This window comes from Penicillium roqueforti (assembly GCF_015533775.1).
Source record: "Penicillium roqueforti strain LCP96 04111 chromosome Unknown scaffold_01, whole genome shotgun sequence".
NCBI classification, from domain to species: domain Eukaryota; kingdom Fungi; phylum Ascomycota; class Eurotiomycetes; order Eurotiales; family Aspergillaceae; genus Penicillium; species Penicillium roqueforti.
This window is the reverse complement of record NW_024067565.1, coordinates 2,883,360-2,902,251: the sequence shown is the minus strand read 5'-3', so window position 1 is coordinate 2,902,251 and position 18,892 is coordinate 2,883,360. Positions and strand designations below refer to the sequence as shown.

The 18,892-nt window shown below is 51.0% G+C and overlaps 9 protein-coding genes across 9 annotated transcripts; 4 read left to right on the top strand and 5 right to left on the bottom strand.

The window, feature by feature from the left end:
• Window positions 1-244: 244 nt before the first annotated feature.
• LCP9604111_108 (uncharacterized protein) lies at window positions 245-2,014 on the bottom strand (the record flags this gene model as incomplete). The annotated part of the gene is made up of 2 exons (XM_039068423.1): window positions 245-1,038; window positions 1,252-2,014. The coding sequence occupies 2 exons, from the start codon at window positions 2,012-2,014 to the stop codon at window positions 245-247; spliced, it is 1,557 nt and encodes a 518-aa protein (XP_038932656.1).
• Window positions 2,015-2,306: 292 nt separating this feature from the next.
• On the top strand, window positions 2,307-2,869 carry LCP9604111_107 (uncharacterized protein; the record flags this gene model as incomplete). The annotated part of the gene is made up of 3 exons (XM_039068422.1): window positions 2,307-2,340; window positions 2,411-2,719; window positions 2,799-2,869. The coding sequence occupies 3 exons, from the start codon at window positions 2,307-2,309 to the stop codon at window positions 2,867-2,869; spliced, it is 414 nt and encodes a 137-aa protein (XP_038932655.1).
• A 327-nt stretch (window positions 2,870-3,196) lies between these two features.
• LCP9604111_106 (Yae1 family protein) lies at window positions 3,197-3,937 on the top strand (the record flags this gene model as incomplete). The annotated part of the gene is made up of 1 exon (XM_039068421.1): window positions 3,197-3,937. One exon carries the CDS (start codon window positions 3,197-3,199, stop codon window positions 3,935-3,937), a length of 741 nt encoding a protein of 246 aa, XP_038932654.1.
• Window positions 3,938-4,028: 91 nt separating this feature from the next.
• LCP9604111_105 (uncharacterized protein) lies at window positions 4,029-4,426 on the bottom strand (the record flags this gene model as incomplete). The annotated part of the gene is made up of 2 exons (XM_039068420.1): window positions 4,029-4,276; window positions 4,327-4,426. The coding sequence occupies 2 exons, from the start codon at window positions 4,424-4,426 to the stop codon at window positions 4,029-4,031; spliced, it is 348 nt and encodes a 115-aa protein (XP_038932653.1).
• Window positions 4,427-5,449: 1,023 nt separating this feature from the next.
• LCP9604111_104 (uncharacterized protein) lies at window positions 5,450-5,741 on the bottom strand (the record flags this gene model as incomplete). Its single annotated transcript, XM_039068419.1, has 2 exons — window positions 5,450-5,494; window positions 5,586-5,741. 2 exons carry the CDS (start codon window positions 5,739-5,741, stop codon window positions 5,450-5,452), a joined length of 201 nt encoding a protein of 66 aa, XP_038932652.1.
• An 898-nt stretch (window positions 5,742-6,639) lies between these two features.
• On the bottom strand, window positions 6,640-8,322 carry LCP9604111_103 (uncharacterized protein; the record flags this gene model as incomplete). Its single annotated transcript, XM_039068418.1, has 1 exon — window positions 6,640-8,322. The coding sequence occupies one exon, from the start codon at window positions 8,320-8,322 to the stop codon at window positions 6,640-6,642; it is 1,683 nt and encodes a 560-aa protein (XP_038932651.1).
• Window positions 8,323-11,699: 3,377 nt separating this feature from the next.
• Window positions 11,700-15,202, top strand: LCP9604111_101 (uncharacterized protein; the record flags this gene model as incomplete). The annotated part of the gene is made up of 2 exons (XM_039068416.1): window positions 11,700-11,794; window positions 12,751-15,202. 2 exons carry the CDS (start codon window positions 11,700-11,702, stop codon window positions 15,200-15,202), a joined length of 2,547 nt encoding a protein of 848 aa, XP_038932649.1.
• A 1,514-nt stretch (window positions 15,203-16,716) lies between these two features.
• Window positions 16,717-17,118, bottom strand: LCP9604111_100 (uncharacterized protein; the record flags this gene model as incomplete). The annotated part of the gene is made up of 1 exon (XM_039068415.1): window positions 16,717-17,118. The coding sequence occupies one exon, from the start codon at window positions 17,116-17,118 to the stop codon at window positions 16,717-16,719; it is 402 nt and encodes a 133-aa protein (XP_038932648.1).
• A 1,022-nt stretch (window positions 17,119-18,140) lies between these two features.
• LCP9604111_99 (uncharacterized protein) lies at window positions 18,141-18,629 on the top strand (the record flags this gene model as incomplete). Its single annotated transcript, XM_039068414.1, has 2 exons — window positions 18,141-18,202; window positions 18,251-18,629. The coding sequence occupies 2 exons, from the start codon at window positions 18,141-18,143 to the stop codon at window positions 18,627-18,629; spliced, it is 441 nt and encodes a 146-aa protein (XP_038932647.1).
• Between the last annotated feature and the right edge of the window lie 263 nt (window positions 18,630-18,892).

Sequence of the window (18,892 nt, the reverse complement as noted above, 5' to 3'; positions counted from 1 at the left end):
TAAATGTGTATAAGTTTGGATATAGTGCTTGTTGAAGAGCTAAGTACGAGATGAATGTCATCGCAAGTCCAAGGTATGGCTGTCTCATTGCTCCCTGGGAGTGTACAATAGATCTTCTGATGACCAAATTACGGCATAAACCAAAGTGTCCGACGTTAGCAGGCCTGAGGTATACCCACAGCTAATTCAGCTCTCCAAGGTGGAAGGCGAAGGGTATAAAAGAGAGCCCAATACGAAAGCGAGACTATTTCTCAACATCCCGTTGCAGTTCTCGAACAGCAGAATCAAGAATTAACCTAGCATATCCACGATGCAGTCTCAAAGTCCAATCCGGAATAATCTTCTGTTTCCCAAGCTCACCTTCTACATCCACAATCTCATAATCATGCGCACTTGCAAACCGCACCTCAACAAACATCCCCTGACCATTCTTCCAGAACGGCTCAGAAACACTCATCTCATGCTTCACACGCGACATCAAGCGCCAAGGATACCCCCACCGCGCAATCATCTCAAAGAACACGCGGGGCTTGTCGGGCAATTCCGACGAGACCAGCAGTCCATTGCTATCCGCGTCAGCGGCCGGAAGGCGCTGTACTTGAAATAAACCGTTCAGCAGAACGCGAGGCGCACCGGTGGTTTCATCCGGCGAGAATCCTCCTGTCGAGCTGCCTGTATCGCATGGCGTGAAGCGGAAGCTCGTGAGTAGTCCGAGGATAGAGCCCTCAGCTCGTAGGAGCTTGCTCCCGAGCACGGATCGAGCCCAGGCATACTCGAGCTCTGTTTTTGATGATGTCTTGGCGCTTGGGATGCGTGCTTCGAGGGCTTGTAGCGGTATTTGGGCGGCGTAGATGTCGGTATATGCGCAGCGTTGTGTATTTGGGTGCTCCGGTGTGCGGAGGGCTCTGCTGCCTGCTGCGGGGGGAAGTGCTGGGTATTTTTCTTCCAGGTGGCTTAGTCCTCGGTGGATGCTGTAGCCGGTTATGCCAGTGACGGCGGTGGTGTAGCCTAGGAGACGGAGGGTGCGTCTGGACATGGCTGTGAATTTGTCACTTAGGAGACTTCATGTAAATCGAAATGGAGAACATGAGGCTTGTGGTTGCTAACTGCTTTGGGCACATCATCTGATGCGCTTGGGGGCCAAAGTCTCAAAAGATGGCCCAACATAGCATTGGTCATTGATCGCCCCGACCCGCTTAGACCAACCCACAACAGCCGAACCTTACAGGCTTTTCTCTGAATAATTCTTACTTTGACACGCAATATCTCGATGGACTTCCTCCATTGAATTGTATTTGCCATTCCAGCAAGCAGAAATGACAGACCCGAGGGCCAAAGTCTCCACAGATGGAAACTGCCGCTGTGCGAACAAGTTCTCAACAACTGTAATTAGGTTCCCCATCTCCATAGTCCCTTCCAGCTCGCTATAAGGGACACGCCCTGTTTCAAGTTCGAACAGCATTGACCCGAAAGCAAATATATCCGTGCATACACCGATTTCCTTACCAGGTTGGAAGCTGAACCACTCGTAGCAGACTAACGGGGCTTCACTGTCGATGCCGGAACCAGCGAAGTCAATGAACTTGACGTGGTTGGAGTTGTCCACAGTCATATTGTGACAACCAATATCTGCATGGACAATACCCTTGCTATGAATATATGCAAGACCATCCGCGGCTTCCTGCGCCCATTGAAGTTTCGTAGCTAAAGAGATCGGAGACTCCCTGGCTTTCGACGGTCCATCGGAAGTGCTTCCAGCACTCTGAAGTATGGTCCGAAGACAAATCCCGCGTTCCAGTAGGAGACCTTCCTCGTTTACTTCGCAAGATGCGATGTGTCCATGGTGCCCAAGTCGCTTGTAAGAGCGAACTTCAGTGTCGTAAGCTTGGCGCTGAAAATCCCCTAATGAGGGACGGAGTTTGATGACAAAGTTTTCGTCAACGGCATATATTGTTGAGGTTGTACCGGCTGCAATGAAGGAATCGGCACGGTTCGAGGTAGAAAAGAAACCCATCTGAAGAATGCCGAGTTGCGTTCGAGAGAATTTTGACCTAGTGACAGTAGATACACTGATTTATTCCTTATGCCAACCGAAATTGAGAACAAGGCATAATATTGGTCACGTGTAGGTATCCTCGTAACACTCAAGAGTAAGCACGGAGTAACAGACAACGATTTGACAGGCATGTACAGAGTACGGAAACAATGGATGAAAGACTGCCGGATAATAATGCCATAACAGTCCCAGTTCCTTCAGCCAAGATAATTGTCGAGGACAAATTCAAAACTGCTACCAGATATCACTCATGTTGTTGTTCAGTAAGCAACATCTCCCTACAGGTATTCTCTCTTCCTAACAATCTCATCTTGTATAAGACTTTCTGACAAGAGACTGGACTCAATCATGCAGTCCATCCCTGGAACCCCTTACGACTTCAACAAGCATTGTCCTTTCTGGTTTTTCATTGGGAAATTATGTCAAAAGCCTTTTATGGCAATGAGCAACAACTCGAATGGCTGAATGCTGTTCGGGTCGGAACCAGGGAATTCATTGCATTTAATAATACCCAGTCCAACAAAGATGTTGATAAAATCGAAGGTTCTAGCAAGGATGTGTTTCAAGTCGTCGAGGTTGGTTTCTCTAAACCTCGCCCAGGTGCAGATTTGGAGTTATTTTGGAAGCCTGCAAGAAAGGTTATCGCTCAAAAGCTTCAGAACTGTACGTGACCACCTTTTTTGCCCTATTCTGAAGAGCCTCATTTCCACGCAGCAATTGCTAACTTTCATCTGATCAATAGGGAGAGACTATTCAGCAAAGAAATCTCTTCACTTAGATCAGGCGGAAGGCATTCCCGGTCGAAGTGAATAACTCACCTGTACATTCCACCATATTAGTCCTACTGTTCACATAAGTATCCATATCTATATAACCTAGATATATATGATGTAAACTTGTTGAATGAGGTCATAAACACTCCAAAATAAACTCCATATACATACTTCCGTGGATCAACGGATCGCCCCGCCGACCCGCTATCTTTTTTTTTTCAACTCAGACCTCACAAACTCAGATCAACCCACGACACCTCTACAGTCGCAAGTCATAACCGAAGTCAAACCCCATACTACCTGGGCAATGACAGCCCACACAGACTCATCATCTGCCCACTCCACCCCACCCTCCCCAGCAACAACAATGTCAACCCAAGACAACCCCGCAGTGGACGACAACTCCCTCGACGACATCTTCGGCTCCTCTCCACCATACGAAAGCACCCTCAACGCACCACACCCATCAGCCACAAGCCCACTCCCCCAATCCACCGAACCCTCCGATCTCCCCAGCCTCCGCCGCCAACACGTCACAGCAGGCTACCGCGACGGCACGTCCGCCTCCAAGGGCGCGCACGTGCAAGAAGGCTTCGACGGAGGCTTCCCCGTCGGTGCGCAACTGGGTATGCGTGCCGGTACGGTACTCGGAATTATGGAAGGACTACTACGCGGGTTCGAAGAGCGGAGTGGACCGGGTGTTGTGAGGAAGCCGGCTGTGCGGACGGGACATTCTGCCGCTTCATCTACGGGGACGGATAAGGATGGCAATACTGAAATTGGGGAATTGAGGCGACAGAAAAGGGAGCAGATCCGGGTGCTGTATGAAGCTGCGCTGAAGGAGCTGGATGTGCAGGCTGTTTTTGCTGGGGCGGATGGCGCTCCGGAGATTGCGCCGAGAGCGGAGGGTGGGGAGGAGGAACGGGCGGAGACCCAACTTGGGCGGAAGGGGGATGTTGTTGTTGCTAGGTGGGAGGGGAGGGTTGAGGTTCCGAGGTGGGAGGAGAATATGGAGGCTTTGGAGATGAAGGAGAAGGAGAAGAAGGAGGAAGAAGAGGAGGCCAAGGCCAAGGGCAAGGGCGAGGGCCAGGCTGTGGAGCACAGTTGAAGTTGTCTTGGATTTGTGCAGATATTCTCACGGCTTGCACTATGTCTTTGTCATGGATACGACACAGGGCTGGCTGTGCTTGACTGGCGATCTACATAACAATGCCCCTCCAGGTACAGGGACGCAGGAGGGAAAAGGTCTCCTCTCGTCTTGCAGGTGCAAATGCAGGATTGAGTTCCTGCAGAGTGCGGTCCACTGTCTCTCGGGGTCTCCGCTGCTCGTTCCCCGCCGCAGGATCACCCCTGCGGCGGTGATGCGAGTATCCAGAGCCTTGGAACAGTCTCCGCTGCCACTGCAAGGTTGATGCGGCGGACGGGCTAGGCGGAAGGCCGGTCCGACCTACTGTTCTCGGTTGCTTGGGATAATGATCGTGCTTCTCTAAGACACACTGACGCTGGGGCTCTGCCCACTACTGTATGCACGGCTGTTGCCATGGTGGTGTTCGTGTCGGATTAGATATCCGACTTTATTCTGCGAATTCAGCGACATTTCGCCGAATTTTTAACGATAGCCACCAGCGCAATTATCGATGTAGTCTACAATAGACCACAATTCGTCAGAGCAAAAAAAGCAACCTGCAAATCGCGCCTGTCAAACACGAGGCAGAAATGACGAGTCACATGTCACATCTTGTAGCGTGTAATCGCACAAAACAAAAGCACCTCCAACAAAACAAAACAGCACGAAGGTCTAGACGCGATACCAAATCGAGCCCTCTAGCCCCACAGCCCAAAGTCCGATAGATCTGAAACCCGCCCAAGCTGGCGGGTCTCGGGGATGCAAAGGGCCCACAGCCGGTGGATCGGCGACCTTGCGTGTGAGGTGGCCACAGAAGAGCCCCGGCCCAGGGGATGGAGATATCTATATTTGGCCCGGCTCGAATGATCCCTGTCTAGCGCTACCTGTCAAGTGGGGATTTGAAGATCGGTCGTGTTGGAGTACGGAGCAGTATTGGAGAGGAGAGAATGCACTTGTGATATCAGATCGAGGGTTGAGGGGGAGACGGGAAGGAGGACGGGTTGCTTAGCTTTGTCTGGCGGGTCAGATTGTTAGGCTTGATTTAAGCTTCTATCACAAAGTAAAGGGAGCAAAGTAGTCCGTAGGTGGAAGTATCCGTTGAGTCTTTTCAGCCGAGGTGAGATTCGAGGTCTCGGATGCTTGGCGGCCGTTGAGGGGCGCATGCAAGGGATGTATGTGTCTTATCCTCTTTGGGTTTTGTGCGTAGGAGACACTTATTTTGTGAATGCACTAGTTAGAAGGTTTTGTGTTTGAATGAGAGGAATTCGATATGAGTTGGGCCTTGTGCATGTACATGAGGCGCGAGTGTCGGTCGGTAGTCGTCAGTTGGCATCCAAGCCCTAAGTACCCAAATCCGAACGCGCCTCGACATGTCGATCCAAGAGCATCCCACCTCCGCAGCCAGTAGATCCCCGCCGCGGTTCCCCGGTGCAGCCGCTGTGGGGAAACATACGAATAGCTGCATCGAGAATTCGACAGGTAAGCAGGATAGCATTAGTGTCCCCACGCTGGCAGACCAGACCCGGAATTCTGGATACGCTATATAGTATATTAGTGTTCTGAAACAGCCGAAAGAGAATCTGCGGATTGTTCTAGATTAGGAATGACCATGACGCAACGCAGTACATACGTGGCGCGTCGGGCTATCCAAGTCCGTGCAATGAGCCAGTCGTTCGGAGGCACAAGTCAAAATCTGCCAGCTTTCGTCCTGGTCTAGGGCAAGGTTAGTGGCTCCCTTCGCCCTTGGTGGTCCGGGGTTTGCGGGTGTGATTGGGTCCCCGTGCATGGTGTGGGCTATGAGGCGTGTCTATCTAGGCAGATGAGATCTTGTTGGTCGTCATTACTCGGTCGGATGGATGTTGTCTAAGGAGGTTAGGTTGCGGTACTCTGTAGTATTCGAGATACCTTTGGGGATCGTCTGAGATTCGCAATCTGGCATTCCAGAAAACGGCCTCGTCCCCTAGGCAACGAAGTAACAAAGGATCATTCATGATTGAGGTAAAATGTGATGGTCTCTATTTTTGTCTATTCATAGAGTATGAGGTAGTGGAACGACTTTTGATGAATGCAAGAGTGCAGAGAATGCAATTTTTGGTCATAGAAACACGGACCTAAAAGGCGTGTTCCGCTAGTTTGTAATTATAGATCACAAGGTGAATAAAAAAATTGGTTGTCGTAGCAGCAATGGCGAGACATAATTCAGTCAGACATGGTAAAAATGAAGACCGTTCGAAATAGTAACTTCGTAATTAGACAGAGCGATGATAATACAGCACGCATGAGGCGCAGTCAAGACAGGAAAGAAAAGGAGTGCAAATGACAGGTAGGAAAATTAAAGATAGTTAGCTCGAGGGTATCGAGTCATAAGTCGGTAGTCATGGTCCGTAGGACCAGGCGTGATGTTCGTTTCGTGGCGCGAGATAGCGCATGTAAAGAACGTGGTTGAGCGCGTCTATGTCCATCCACAGTCGGGTCTGGAGATTCATTATTTTCATTGTGCGCGGGAAGCAGAATCAGATATAGCGTGAGAGAATGGACGTGTTCGTGATAATCGAGACACATTGGAAGCATGAAGACAATGATATGAAATCGTTGGAGGGATCGTTGGTCAAGTCGGTATGTTGTATCATAGTTTGGTCCGTTAAAATTGAACCCAGAGAACCGGAACTCCGAGTGTAAATGCATCAGATGGTGGTAACATTGGTCTTCTTAGACTTTTGGGGCTTCTGGCAGTTCAACGAACGCAGGGAGTTCATGAAACGTTGGAAGAGGGGGCGCTGTTCGCGAGATCCGTTGATGGGGGCTGAGGAGAAGTGATCGTAGCAAAACGAGGTCAATTTCTCCTTGTCACTCTTGTCAGAGTTGGTGTATTCAGTGGACTCGGAACGCTGGCGACGGCGAAACTGGGCTTGGAAAGCGGCAGCTGCGGAGCGGTCAACGTCGGAGCTGTTGAGACTGCTGTTCTTGCGGGAGCGGGGAGGGCGAGTGAGAGAGGTGGAGGAAGGGTCAACGAGGCGCAATGTCTGCAGCCCGATGGGTGTCCGCACAGCTTCTTTGCTAGTGCTGGGGCGGTCCATGCTAGGACGGAAAGCTTCAGGGATAGGCTCTCCCAAGATATCCTCTGGCATACATGGAAACTGCTCAAAGACATTGCCATCAGGCATAGTCTGGTTAAGTCTCGGCTGCGACTTAGCGGCACGGAGCTTGGCACGACTGCGAACCTTGCGCAGGGTGTCTATTGGCCGACGGGACATGGATTTACGACCAGCAGACTCGGAATCGGAGTCAGACTCCCATACGGACTGCTCACAGAACATGTCGATAGTGGAGATTGAGGGCCGCTCCATCGAGGTTGCGGTCCACTGGCGGGAGATTGGTGGGGAGCTAGCCACAGGACTAGGAACGGGGCTAGGGCCGTCGTTGGCAGGAATGAAGAGAGGGTGATCAAAGTGGGTCATGTGAGGCTCCATGGTAATTGGGTTGATCAAGCATGGAGGGGAGATCATAGAAGTATCCAGAGGAGGGCGAGTTCCAGGGCTGGATTGCTTCCGGCGAGATCTGGTTGGGGAACTGGTTGTACGCGACAGATCGAGAACGGCGGGAGGCTGCTTCCTGCGGCGGGACCGCGATGAGCAGGATCCTGTTACGTCTTCGTAGACCATGGTGATGGTAGTAGTTGAATCGTTTGAGTGCTGGAAAGTATCTTGGTTGATAGGAGCCACCGGCGGGGGAGGTGGCGGGGGAAGAGAGTATGTTGGTGGTGTAGATGCAGGCAGATAGAAGCGGCGGCGACGAGGCTCGATCTGAACCTGGTTCGCGTGCTTGTATAGCTGCTGGGTCGCCTCCAAGACGGCGTCGGGGCAGTTAGGTGAATCGTAGGAAGAAGAGAAGGAGCTGCTCGGTGTCAAGTCGGGAGTGGTGCTATCTGTTTGCACGGAGCTGAATGACAGCTGGCTACTGTGCAGCGGACTGTGCTCCTCTGTCGATGGAGTGTATCGATGGAATCGCAAGCTGTTCTCTAACTCCACCTGTGCAAGTGTGGAGCGATCTGGTCCGGGGTATTGTAATGGGTTCCGGATATCCTTGTTGTGGTTCAAGGAAAGGGGATAGTATTGGCTTTCGTCAAAACTATCATTGCGCATGTCCGATGTATAATGATTCCAAGACGGCGTAGCGGCCAATGATTCTTCGAGGTAGAAAGGATCAAGATTCGACTCTTCCAGGACCTTTGGGCCGGCTGTGGGGTAGTAAGATGATCCTCGCTTTGCAGGTGAGGGCGACGGGACACAAATTGTAGTCTCTGATCTGTTCCGATCTTGATACAACACGTCCAACTCGCCTGGACAATAAAGACCTCTGTGATCCATGGGACTGTGAGCTCGAGTAATATGAAGGAGAAGTAACACGAGTGAGCAAGATCTCTAGGATCTAGGCACAGTACGACAGGTCTAGAGAGCAGAATTGCCACAGGACGAGAGAAAGAGATGGAATGAGGAATGAAATGACCGAAGTGGAGGCCAGGGTGAAGGGGATATGTTTATACCAAAAATAACCCCGAGGACCTAGAGCCTTAGAATAATGACCCGGTGGCTAGCTCGAAACGCAGATGCATGCCAATGCACAATGTAAACAACAGAAGCACAGACGATCATGACCTATCTGACCTTGCATGGTCCCCTTCCGTAGGGATGGGGTTGCAGCAAGGACCCTTCGATTGGGTCCCCCAGCAAGGGCGCGCGGAACTTGATCCGTACGCCTGCACCGAGAAACATCCCGAAGAATACAATGTGGATTGTACGTGTCTGTGTCGCTGTGCTGTGTTCGTTGTTGCCTGCGTGTCTGTGATCTGTGATACGGATTATGGAAGCCAAGGAAGTGACACGAGGTATTCGTACCACCAGATCTCATTTTTAATATTTGAAATCGTCCTCAGCCTGTCAGAAGCGAAAGTCGAAAGAAATAATGCTCTCTGCAGTCTCCAAAAATACTGTGCAGAAAGAGGGCTGGGACCGAAAATGTGAGATATCACCTCCAATTTGGTGCGGAGTTCCCGGGATCAGCCACTAACGCCGATCGCCGTGATCTATATGGTTTATGTTTCTCTGTCACTTTGTACTTTGGATGAAAAGTACTTTAGCTGTGGTTTAGGAGTACTTTGGCACTGTTAGGGCTTAACACTGTGTGGGCATTCCTCATCTTCCTAACGTTAAAATTCGAGCCTCACAATTCGATATCGCAACGTTCCATATCGGAAATTGTCCTCCTATCACGTACGTCATGGGCTTATTTATTTCTGTTTTTCCTCTGGCGGCGGGCTAGATAGTTATCTTTAGTTAATGCTGTTTCTATCTTAGTAATATCAAGGATGCACTTTGCAGGAGTGAAAGGAGCTATACTACTTGGCTCCCTTGTGTTCCTAGTTTCCTATTTCTCCTAGTATCTCCCTAGTTTTGCCTTAATTCTTAGATGCCTCGATTGAATTTAGTCGGATGAGCCATCCTAACTTTCCTAGAAGTGGTCGGACACCCAAGGCGCTGAGTTATACCCTGACAGTTGACAAATCACAAATGTTGTGCGTCTGTAACTCTGACATTGTGCTGCCATTGGTTCATCGAGGAACTCTTTTTTATCATCTTCTGACCTGGCATACAAATTCACTTCGACCGAGGTGTTCGCCGTATCCAACTCCAGATTTCGCTCCATCTCATATGTCTTCAGTCCCATATTGTGTACAACCGAAATCGCTATATTCTGCATTGTGGCAAATCTGCAAGCCCTAAAGCAGCCCAAAATAAAACAAACTACCTAGTAGAGACATATCCTCAGCTAAGCCAATAAACCCCACATTCCATCGAAAAGTCTGACTTGCATGCATCCCGCTGTACTACAGCCGAAGTGCAGCCATCCCGCCGATGTATAAGTATCAGCGCATCCCCCAGTACTACCCCTGATCTGCAGGCCCAATAGCTCTCCATCGCCCAGTTCATGCACTGTGCGCGATCTCTGAGCGATTAGCTCACCGCGGACGCAGCGTTGCTGAAACCCTCGCCTCCGGTCCTCCCGGTCACATTCTTTCCCCGTTGGATGTTGAGTGCAGACCCATAGAGTTTTGAATAGATTTGTTCTCGAGTGCAACACAGCCCATTCATCTATCGAGCACTGGTTCCTACATAGGGGCAATGGAACAACAATCCAGAACATCCATCCCAACTCCCTCGATAGAACAAACTCCTTGAAGAGCCTCAACCACAATCCAAAATAATCGTTCACGATCGCACAATTCGATCTCCCCAATCCACAGACCTAGAACAGATCCCTTCCCAAAGGATCTCAATGATCACCCCCGCGGCAGCATCTTGCAAAACATACTTCCAATATTGGCCAATAGCCCCATCCCAAGACAGTGGACAAAGAAACTGAAACACCCGAGCCCAAACACCTAAGCTCCCGCGAACCCCGGCTGCAGGCTGCAAGGCATGCTTGAAACCTACCTCAATACTGGGTTTCGGCTCCCTCCTGGCGACCGTCCGGGTTTCGTGTTTCGTGCATCCGCGACGCTGCGGGAAGGCTTTCCCCGACCCGACTGAGGTGTCAAATCCCCCGGTTCCTTGGGTGGCCCTTACTGTTCGTTCGCTCCTGAGGCCCAGGCCTTGGGACAGGGGGGTTAATATTACTTCTAAGGTCGTAGTGCTTCTAGGGCGCGGGTGTGTCTCTCGTTGGGGTCTCGGTGTGGTCTTGTATTGGGTTCTCCTGGCTTGAGGTTTTGGATTGGGGATAGCTAGGGGTTGTGTTCACTATTGCATATGTTTTTATCGCCCGGGTAACTACCCCCAATATTGTAGGAAGAAATGGAATGTCCCAAACCAGATACCACTGTGATTTGCACCGGAGGAGGTTCGGGCGGCCGAGAAGGGCTTTCCCGATAGAATTTATATCCACTCCTTATACACTAAATGTGTGCAATAATGCCAATGGAGTTGCAGGTTGCTTGAAAATCGATGGTCTACAAGGCCACCATATGTGAACCTATTCCGTACTCCCGTAGGATAGATTCCACCGGATATATTTTCCGCACTACGAGACCTGTTGATCTTTTTCACGGTTCCCAAACAGTCACTTAGGGATTCGAAAAACTGGTCCACTTTGTATGCTAAATTTGTCGTGCACAGACCATCGCCATACAAAAATTGTCCCCCGGAGCAGTTTCTAGCCATTTGCACTGTTGTGTGTAGTTTAGCACCCAGATGGGGTCGGTGGGTATATATAGACGTGGTTAACTAGTCACCGTATATTTCTTCCACGCTGATCCTCTCTCCTATTCTGATAGTTGCTACCTCGCACCGCACTTTAGAGCCCCTTTAACGTCCCGCGTAGTGTGACGGGTCTCTTCGGGGGCTTCCGCGACGCCCGGCTTGGACTATGGGGGGACCTTGGCGTGTTGGGGCCCCGGCCATTTGGCTTATTCTGGCTGTGGACTGGATCTTTAGCTTTCAACCTTCCAAGGTTCCAAGTTTCTAGGGTTGGCCCGAGGATCGCTGCTTTGTCATCGTCACTCCAGGGCTCGAGAAGATGTCATTGCGGGGAAATGCCGGGCAGTGCGTTGTAACTTGTAAAGTATATGGACTGGAGAATCTTGGAAGTAGAATAATTAGCAATATGCTGTAGAGATGTAGAGATGTACCTAGATGTTTGGAATATCATTACTTCTCACGGTCACGCTTTCCACGGTTACCAGCTGTGGAGAATGGAGTTCGTTCCAGAAGTAGCAAAGAACGAGCCAGTGGATCGGATGGAGCCTAACTACGACGTTATTGTGGATATAACAGACGGTAGGACTCCGTAGGAGTATGAATGCCCGTAATAAATAGTAAATAGCCTGGTAGGCCTGAATTGATGATGACATGGTGACTATATATCTTAGCCAGACCAGGATATATATTGTTGCCCGACTGAACGTACAGCACCTCTGCCAACACATCACTACATAATACAATATTCAGTTCTATTCTTGTATCATTGTTAGCCCTGAATGCCAACCATGGCACGATAGCCAAACTAAAATTGCCTCGAATCCATTTCAGGTTGTAGCCCGAAGGATTTCCAGGGTTCTCCTATCTTTCGGACTTCCTACAACATACACAACACAGACACTGCATGTTCTGGACATTCCATTTACCTACAGCGGTCCGTGTGACCGGTTCAGTACAGGTGCAGCTAATTATTGAGGTACTGCTTCCCGGGTTGGTTGCGTAGCGACATTGGGATCTGGACGCATGACGGTGCAATATTGAGATTTGACATACAGCCTATGAAGGCCCTAGGGATCTACTTCGTAATAGCCTGAACAAGCAAAAAAGCAAAAAGCAAAAAAGGAAGGAAAGTCCAGACTTGGGTCAATTAGGGCAGGCACTGGGCTGGCATTCCTGCCTTGGGAGAACGTGGAATACCCTTCAGCTTCCTCCAGTCTAATATCTTCTTGTCTTTACTCCGTATATCAGTTTGCATTGAATCCGGCCAGTCGGACTTGAAGAGTTGGCGCTCATCCCCGAGACACGTTTGGTGCGCTGCAGCTCGAGCTGCGGCAGCCCCAGCCATCTCAATTAACCAGCCACCTCGTCCGACCCTTCCTCGTCTTTTCACCTTTCGGATTTCGAATTGCTTTCGCTTTTCTCTCAATTGCTTTACCTTGTGCATCGAGTATTGGTCTGTACAGCCGTCGGAGCTGTAAATCCTCGAATTGTGAGCGATCGATAATTTTGCGATCGCGATCTTTGAAGCTATTCTGCTTCAAGCAGTGACGCCACACTCACATTGTCGCCCAATCCACAATTTTATCCACCATTCTTAGAGGTGTCTCGACACACTCCACAAGCCCCTGACGAAGTCCACGACTCTTACGACCCATCAACGTTCACGACCTTTGCGCGGCAACGCCAGCCCACTGTTCAACGCCCTTCTAATTCATCCGGTCATCAACTGAGACCCTCCAGCGCTGCCTCTCAGCGTCCCTTACGGCGTATCCCCCGTCAGGCAGAGGTCCGCCAATCGCCCCACCGTCGAGCTGTCTCGTTACGCGCCCCAGTTCCACACCGACACCAGCCGGCGCGTACAACCCCAGTCTCTGTACAACGCGCTGCAGCCAGTGGCATCGCAGACCTACGTCCGGCCCTTTCCGAAGCGGAGACCGACGACAACGGGTCTACAATCGACGATCCGTACCAGCTTCTCCATACCTCATACTGGCCGCAGAGAAACACCGGGGTCTCGTCGCGCACCGCATCCGCAATCCTTTTCGCCCTCGAGGAAGCTATCCGTGGACCGCTGCAGCTATCCACCGACTGGGACGAAGTGAATGCTTCTATGTCAGATATGGTAGGCGTCGCTGGGCCCGCTGGGCCTGTGAACAATAGCCGTGGGCAGAATGGCGGATCCCGTGTACCCCAGAATCCCATCTCAGGGACATCACAGCCACCGAGTGGGATGAGGACACCTACAGATATCATGAGACAGCGCCGGGATCGGGAGGCTCGCCGCAAAGCAGAAAGCGAGGCGAGAGAGAGAGAACAGGAAGAATTGGAACGGCAACAACTGGAGGAAAAACAGGCTGAAGCTGAGGCAGAAGCCCAGAAATATGCCCAGGCCCAGGCACAACAGTACGCTGCTGGCGTTGCCGCCGAAAACGCCTCCCAATCAAGAATCAGAGCCCCACGACCAGCAAGGGGCCCCGAGGGACAGTCCCAGACCGTACCCGTCGCTTCAGGGGCTGTGCCTGGTTACCGGCCAGCACCAGATAATACACCGAGTACCAGGCCATCAGAATACCAGACCGCACCGCCGACGGTTGGCACGGGGCAAGCAAACCAGGCACGGCCGCCACAAACAACCGCTCAGCAGCCTCAACACGGTCGCTCGCAGAGTGCGGCAGAAATTGGAGGTCAGCCCAAGCCCAGTGGGTTCTCCAAATCCGCCCAGGCCCTACCCGCAGGACAAGGTGCTCCCCAGGCTCTTCAGCAGCCGAAACGAGTTGGGTTTCCGCATGCATTCGAGCGATGGGAAACGCTGTCTTCACACTGGGAGGGTCTCACCAGTTATTGGATGCGCAAACTTGAACAGAACAATGAGGATCTAGAGCGTGATCCGATTAGCCAACAATTGGCTCGACAGATTACAGACTTGTCTGCCGCCGGTGCCAATCTATTCCACGCGGTGGTTGAGCTGCAACGTCTTCGCGCCTCCTCCGAACGCAAGTTCCAGCGCTGGTTTTTTGACACCCGTGCCGAGCAGGAACGCTCGAAGGAAGTGCAGGCGGACCTGGAACGCCAGCTCAAGGAAGAGCGACAAGGCCGAGCCGATGCGTTTTCTACCGCCCAGCAATCTGAAAAAGACAAAGTCAAGGCTGAGGAACTGCTGAAGGAGATGCGCCGCGAACTCCAAATCTCCAAGGAGGAGGCACGCCGTGCCTGGGAGGAGCTTGGCCGCCGTGAACAAGAAGAGCGAGACCGAACAAACTCCCTGCGCAATGGAGAGCCAACACTTGTTGGAGACGTCCAGGTTGTGCCTATGGTTTCTGGCCTTCCTAGTCGGCACAACACGACTCGCCCACAAACCCGCGAGGGTCCATACCCCGGACAGACAGCCACAACCGTGGGCACCGACGCATACGGCAAGCCTGCAGGGAGCGCCGGACAATACTACGAAGATGGCACGCCGATGTCTCCCGTAGGATCCGACCCTTTCATCGAACCCAAAAAGGTTGACCCACCTACCTCAAAAGTCCCCTATCCGCGTCCACTGTACGCACACGACAATACAACGGTTCCTTACCCCGCAACCTCAGAACCTGACGCGCGCTCCTACGTCGGCAGCAGCGAAGCGGGCGATGAAGAATATGCCCCCTACCCCCACGACCCCCATGGTGACTCCTTAAGCTACCCACCTGGCCCTCCTTCGGAGGAAAGCGAAGAGTATGAGCATTCTCTGCTAGACGAACACTATATTCCCGAAAGCGCATATACCTCTGCCCCCTCGTCCGTCCCTCCGCCGGCGCCGGCCTCCGCCGCGGACTACAGCGGCGCTGGATGGGGCCCCGGCACCGGGTGGGAATCTGTGACACCACGCCATCGTCATCCCACGCGTCTGAGTGATGTTCTCGAGGAAGACGAGCATAGTCGCACGACTCCCAGCCGTGCTAGTTTGGCTAGTCGCAGCCAGGCAGGCCGTAGCCAGGCCAGTCGGAGTATTCTTTGAACACGTTAATGCCCTTGTTATGTATCCATCTGGATTGAGGTGTTTAGCGCTGGATTTTGGTTTCTAGGCTCTTTGATGCATGCATAGAGAATGGAGGTGTTCTCATATCTATATCAAGTGTTTTGCTTCTTTATTTTTTCAAGCAGTCATACTCCTATTGGCTTGACTGTCTGATTGTCTACTTGTGCTTTGTCTGTCTTTTTCTTACCTGTTTCTGTAAAGTTGGCGTTTAATTCCCCCATCACCAATATTGCAATGTTTCTTTCTTTTGTTTCCGTTGTGATTTAGTACTGTTTTCAATAGTGACCATACTTAATTACGCATTTGTTTTTCTACATAGTAATACAGGAGGTGGTTATTCTTTTCATGCTTTTCACCTACGAGGAGACAATGAAATTGACTTTCTTCATTCAAACAATTCAAAACATCACTGTGATCCCCACTGCCAATCCGCGTGATGATCCACCACCCCAGCCGGACGAATCGACCAGAGACAACGATCAGTACGGGGATAAATAATTTCGCTCACAGCGACCCGAGAACCACACCCTCGTTGTAAATTCGCCGGAGTGCCTTAGGACCAGGCATGGACAGCAACAGTGCAAGCACCACCATGCTGCCATACACTCAAAGTCACATCGAGCCAGATCATCAGACACTCCGGCGAACAAACACCATATCAAAGCCTCAGCAATGGAAGTGCATCCATCGCCTAGCACAACATTTCCATACTCAGTAGTCCGCGCGCGAATATCTTCAGCGCCAACACCGTCCACCATGCCGCACCCCACTCAGCCTACTCCGCCTATGTCATCAGACACTCCAGCGAACACAAACACCATATCAAAGCCTCAGCTATGCGTGCGCACCGCCTAGCACATGATTTTCCTCACAACCGCAGCCGCAGCCGCATCCCCAGCAGCTCGCGCGTAAGAATCTTCAGCGCCTACCCGCGCGGGCAGAGGCAACATCATCCGCGCGGGGAAATTAGGAAAACATGCCTCAGCGGCTTCCACGAACGTATCCAGCACCACACCCATGAACTAGTCCCAGCCCCAGCGCGAGGGCCAGGGTTCACAGGTTGTGGTACGGAGCGTGGTCGATTTGCACTGCGACCTGGATTATATACTGGCAAAGCGCGGCACGTGCATCTTGAAGATCCACGCCCGGCTTAGCAAGCCCCAACCCCGTGCATTGTATGGTAGATGTGTGGGGGTGCTTGACATCCCAATCGTAATCGCCATCCTACCTAACTGGGAACCTGGTACATTTGCACCAGGTGGTGAAGGCATTCGATGGGCGGTGGATAGAAGCCCATACCCACGGGGACTTGATGGCCCTGCATTGATAGATAGGGGTCTTGACCGGATTCATCGCGTGGTCCGAAGACCCTAGCGTATGGTCGGAAGACGCGCGTGCATGCTGTATGCCCCTACTCAGTCTCCCGGGGGACTTGATTAGGTAGTTGAGGGACATGCATTGCTGGACCACAACTGTGTGCGAAAGGTACGCGATTACGCGCGTGAAGCTGAGCGAGTGCGGGAAGGTGGGAGACGGAGATGCACAGGCACCTTTGTTGTAGAGAGGAAGCCTGGTATGGCAGGCGAGGAAGCAGCCCTAGGTCGGCTTGTTGCGTTGCCTTTGGCAGTTGGCAAGTGGTTGTTGGGTGATACCCTGTATCGTTTGTTGAAGGTTCCCTTGTTGTGTGCTGAGTACCTATGCTCGGCTAGTTCGACTGCAGCCGCATAGATCTCGTTGCAGTCAGAGCATGGGAAGATGGCGTGTTGACATTTAAAATGGTCACTCAGGCCTTGCTCTGTCTTGAATTGCCGGCTTTTGCACACGGTGCAGTGGTGGCCCGTGTCTTGGGGCTGCTGCCCATTTGGTTTACCCTTTCCTCGTCTTTTGTATTTCATTGTAGAGGAGTGGGTGGGATGTTGGATGGTATCTGTTGAGTGGTATCCTGGGAGTGTGTGAGCTTTGTAGAAAGGAAGAAGCTCATGTGAGATCTCTGCATACAAGAATCGCGTTGAGATGGTAGAAAGTTCAATTGATTGTGTGATGGTGAGTGTGGCAAGTGTTGTGTGTTTGATCAGAAGTGAGAGAGTATGGTGTTTCATTGGGGGCGGTATAGGTAAACACCTTATTCTTCACTTGATCAGGTCTATGGATGTCAGTATGAATCAAATGATCTATAGAAGAACTCGTTTGTACAGCGCTAAGAGTTCTATGACTGCTATTCACCTTACTGCGCAACTTGTTTATGAATGAAAGAATGATGAGTTGTATATAATTCTATTATCCATCAGACAAGGTGGTTTTAAGGTAATGAAGATGTGCTGTTTGAAAGGCCTAGGAAGAACGGATATGTGGACTGTAGTTAGAGGTCTCTAAAGGCAGCATTGAGGCAAACGGATTCTATTGACGTATTATATAGCCTTCAACTGCTTATTCTCATGCTCAATTTCCTTTTCCTTTCTATCGAGAGATCTACCCTTCTGTTATATACCAATATATTACTAGAAGCAGCTTGGCTTCATTTATCATTACCAAGATCACCATAGAAATGCCGAGGCCATCCGTCTGGTTTCGCTCTTTCCCTTCGAAAGTGACATCTATACCTTCCTCGTGAAGGCGCAGTAAGATAGATGATATATTCTCTATGGATAGTAGCGGAGCTTGTTGAAATGACCAAGTAATCTGGGGTATGACTGAGTGGAACTGGGCATCGGGCCGAGGATCCACATGCGGAACGAACGGACAGATAGATAGACAGTCTTGAGCAATACACAACTAAGATCATTTTATTCCCATACTCAGTAATTCAAACATCAACAGGGCTATGGTAGCTGATGCCGAGGTCCCTACCATGGTCATGTGATGTGTCCAACCTTCAACTCTCCGACACGGAGAATCGCAAGTCTGGCAAATTATCCACATGGAAGAACTCAATGATCAGCAGTTGCTACCCTTCGTGAAATATTCCAAGAAAGACAGAATGTAAGAAGATCCCCCTTGAAACTAAAAAAAAGAGACTAATTAGAACAGACCAGACACACCCCACCTCACGCTCAAAATTGAAGGAGATTCAACTGCTGACGTGGGGGTGGACGACCCAATTTACAAAATCCCTTTCACAATCACTCAGGCTGCAGATGATCCCCAAACACGACCATGCATCATTCATTTGAACCCCCTCGAAGACAGCTGTGGTCCGTCGGGTACGATATTGCTTTACCATCAAACTGACAGCCATGGAACGCACAGCCTGGAGCTCAAAGAGGTAGAAGACCCAAAACTGCCTATAAAGCTCCTCATTCCACGAGAAGTAACCGCATTGGATCCTTGCTTTAGGGAGCTCATCCCGGGTAGTATGGGTTTTTTGCAAGGCACCTTGCCGTGGAACTCGGCTAGCCTGATGTCCTGAATTTTCTAGCAGTTGGTATCTCTTCTGATCGCCTTATAACCACCCGCATTTTCAATTCCAAGACAAGTCACTGAGCCACCATTGACACTTGTAACGGTGTTACCGGTACATCCTCTGTTTTCATAGACACAGAGTTTGAACTGCCCACCCCCGTTGAAGGAATACTAGCTACAGCCATTCGCACTGATGGGCGTGCAGCCCTCTATAGAAGACCCACCACCAGTAGTGTCCCCATTCCCCCTGCATGCCTTGCCAGGAGAGTA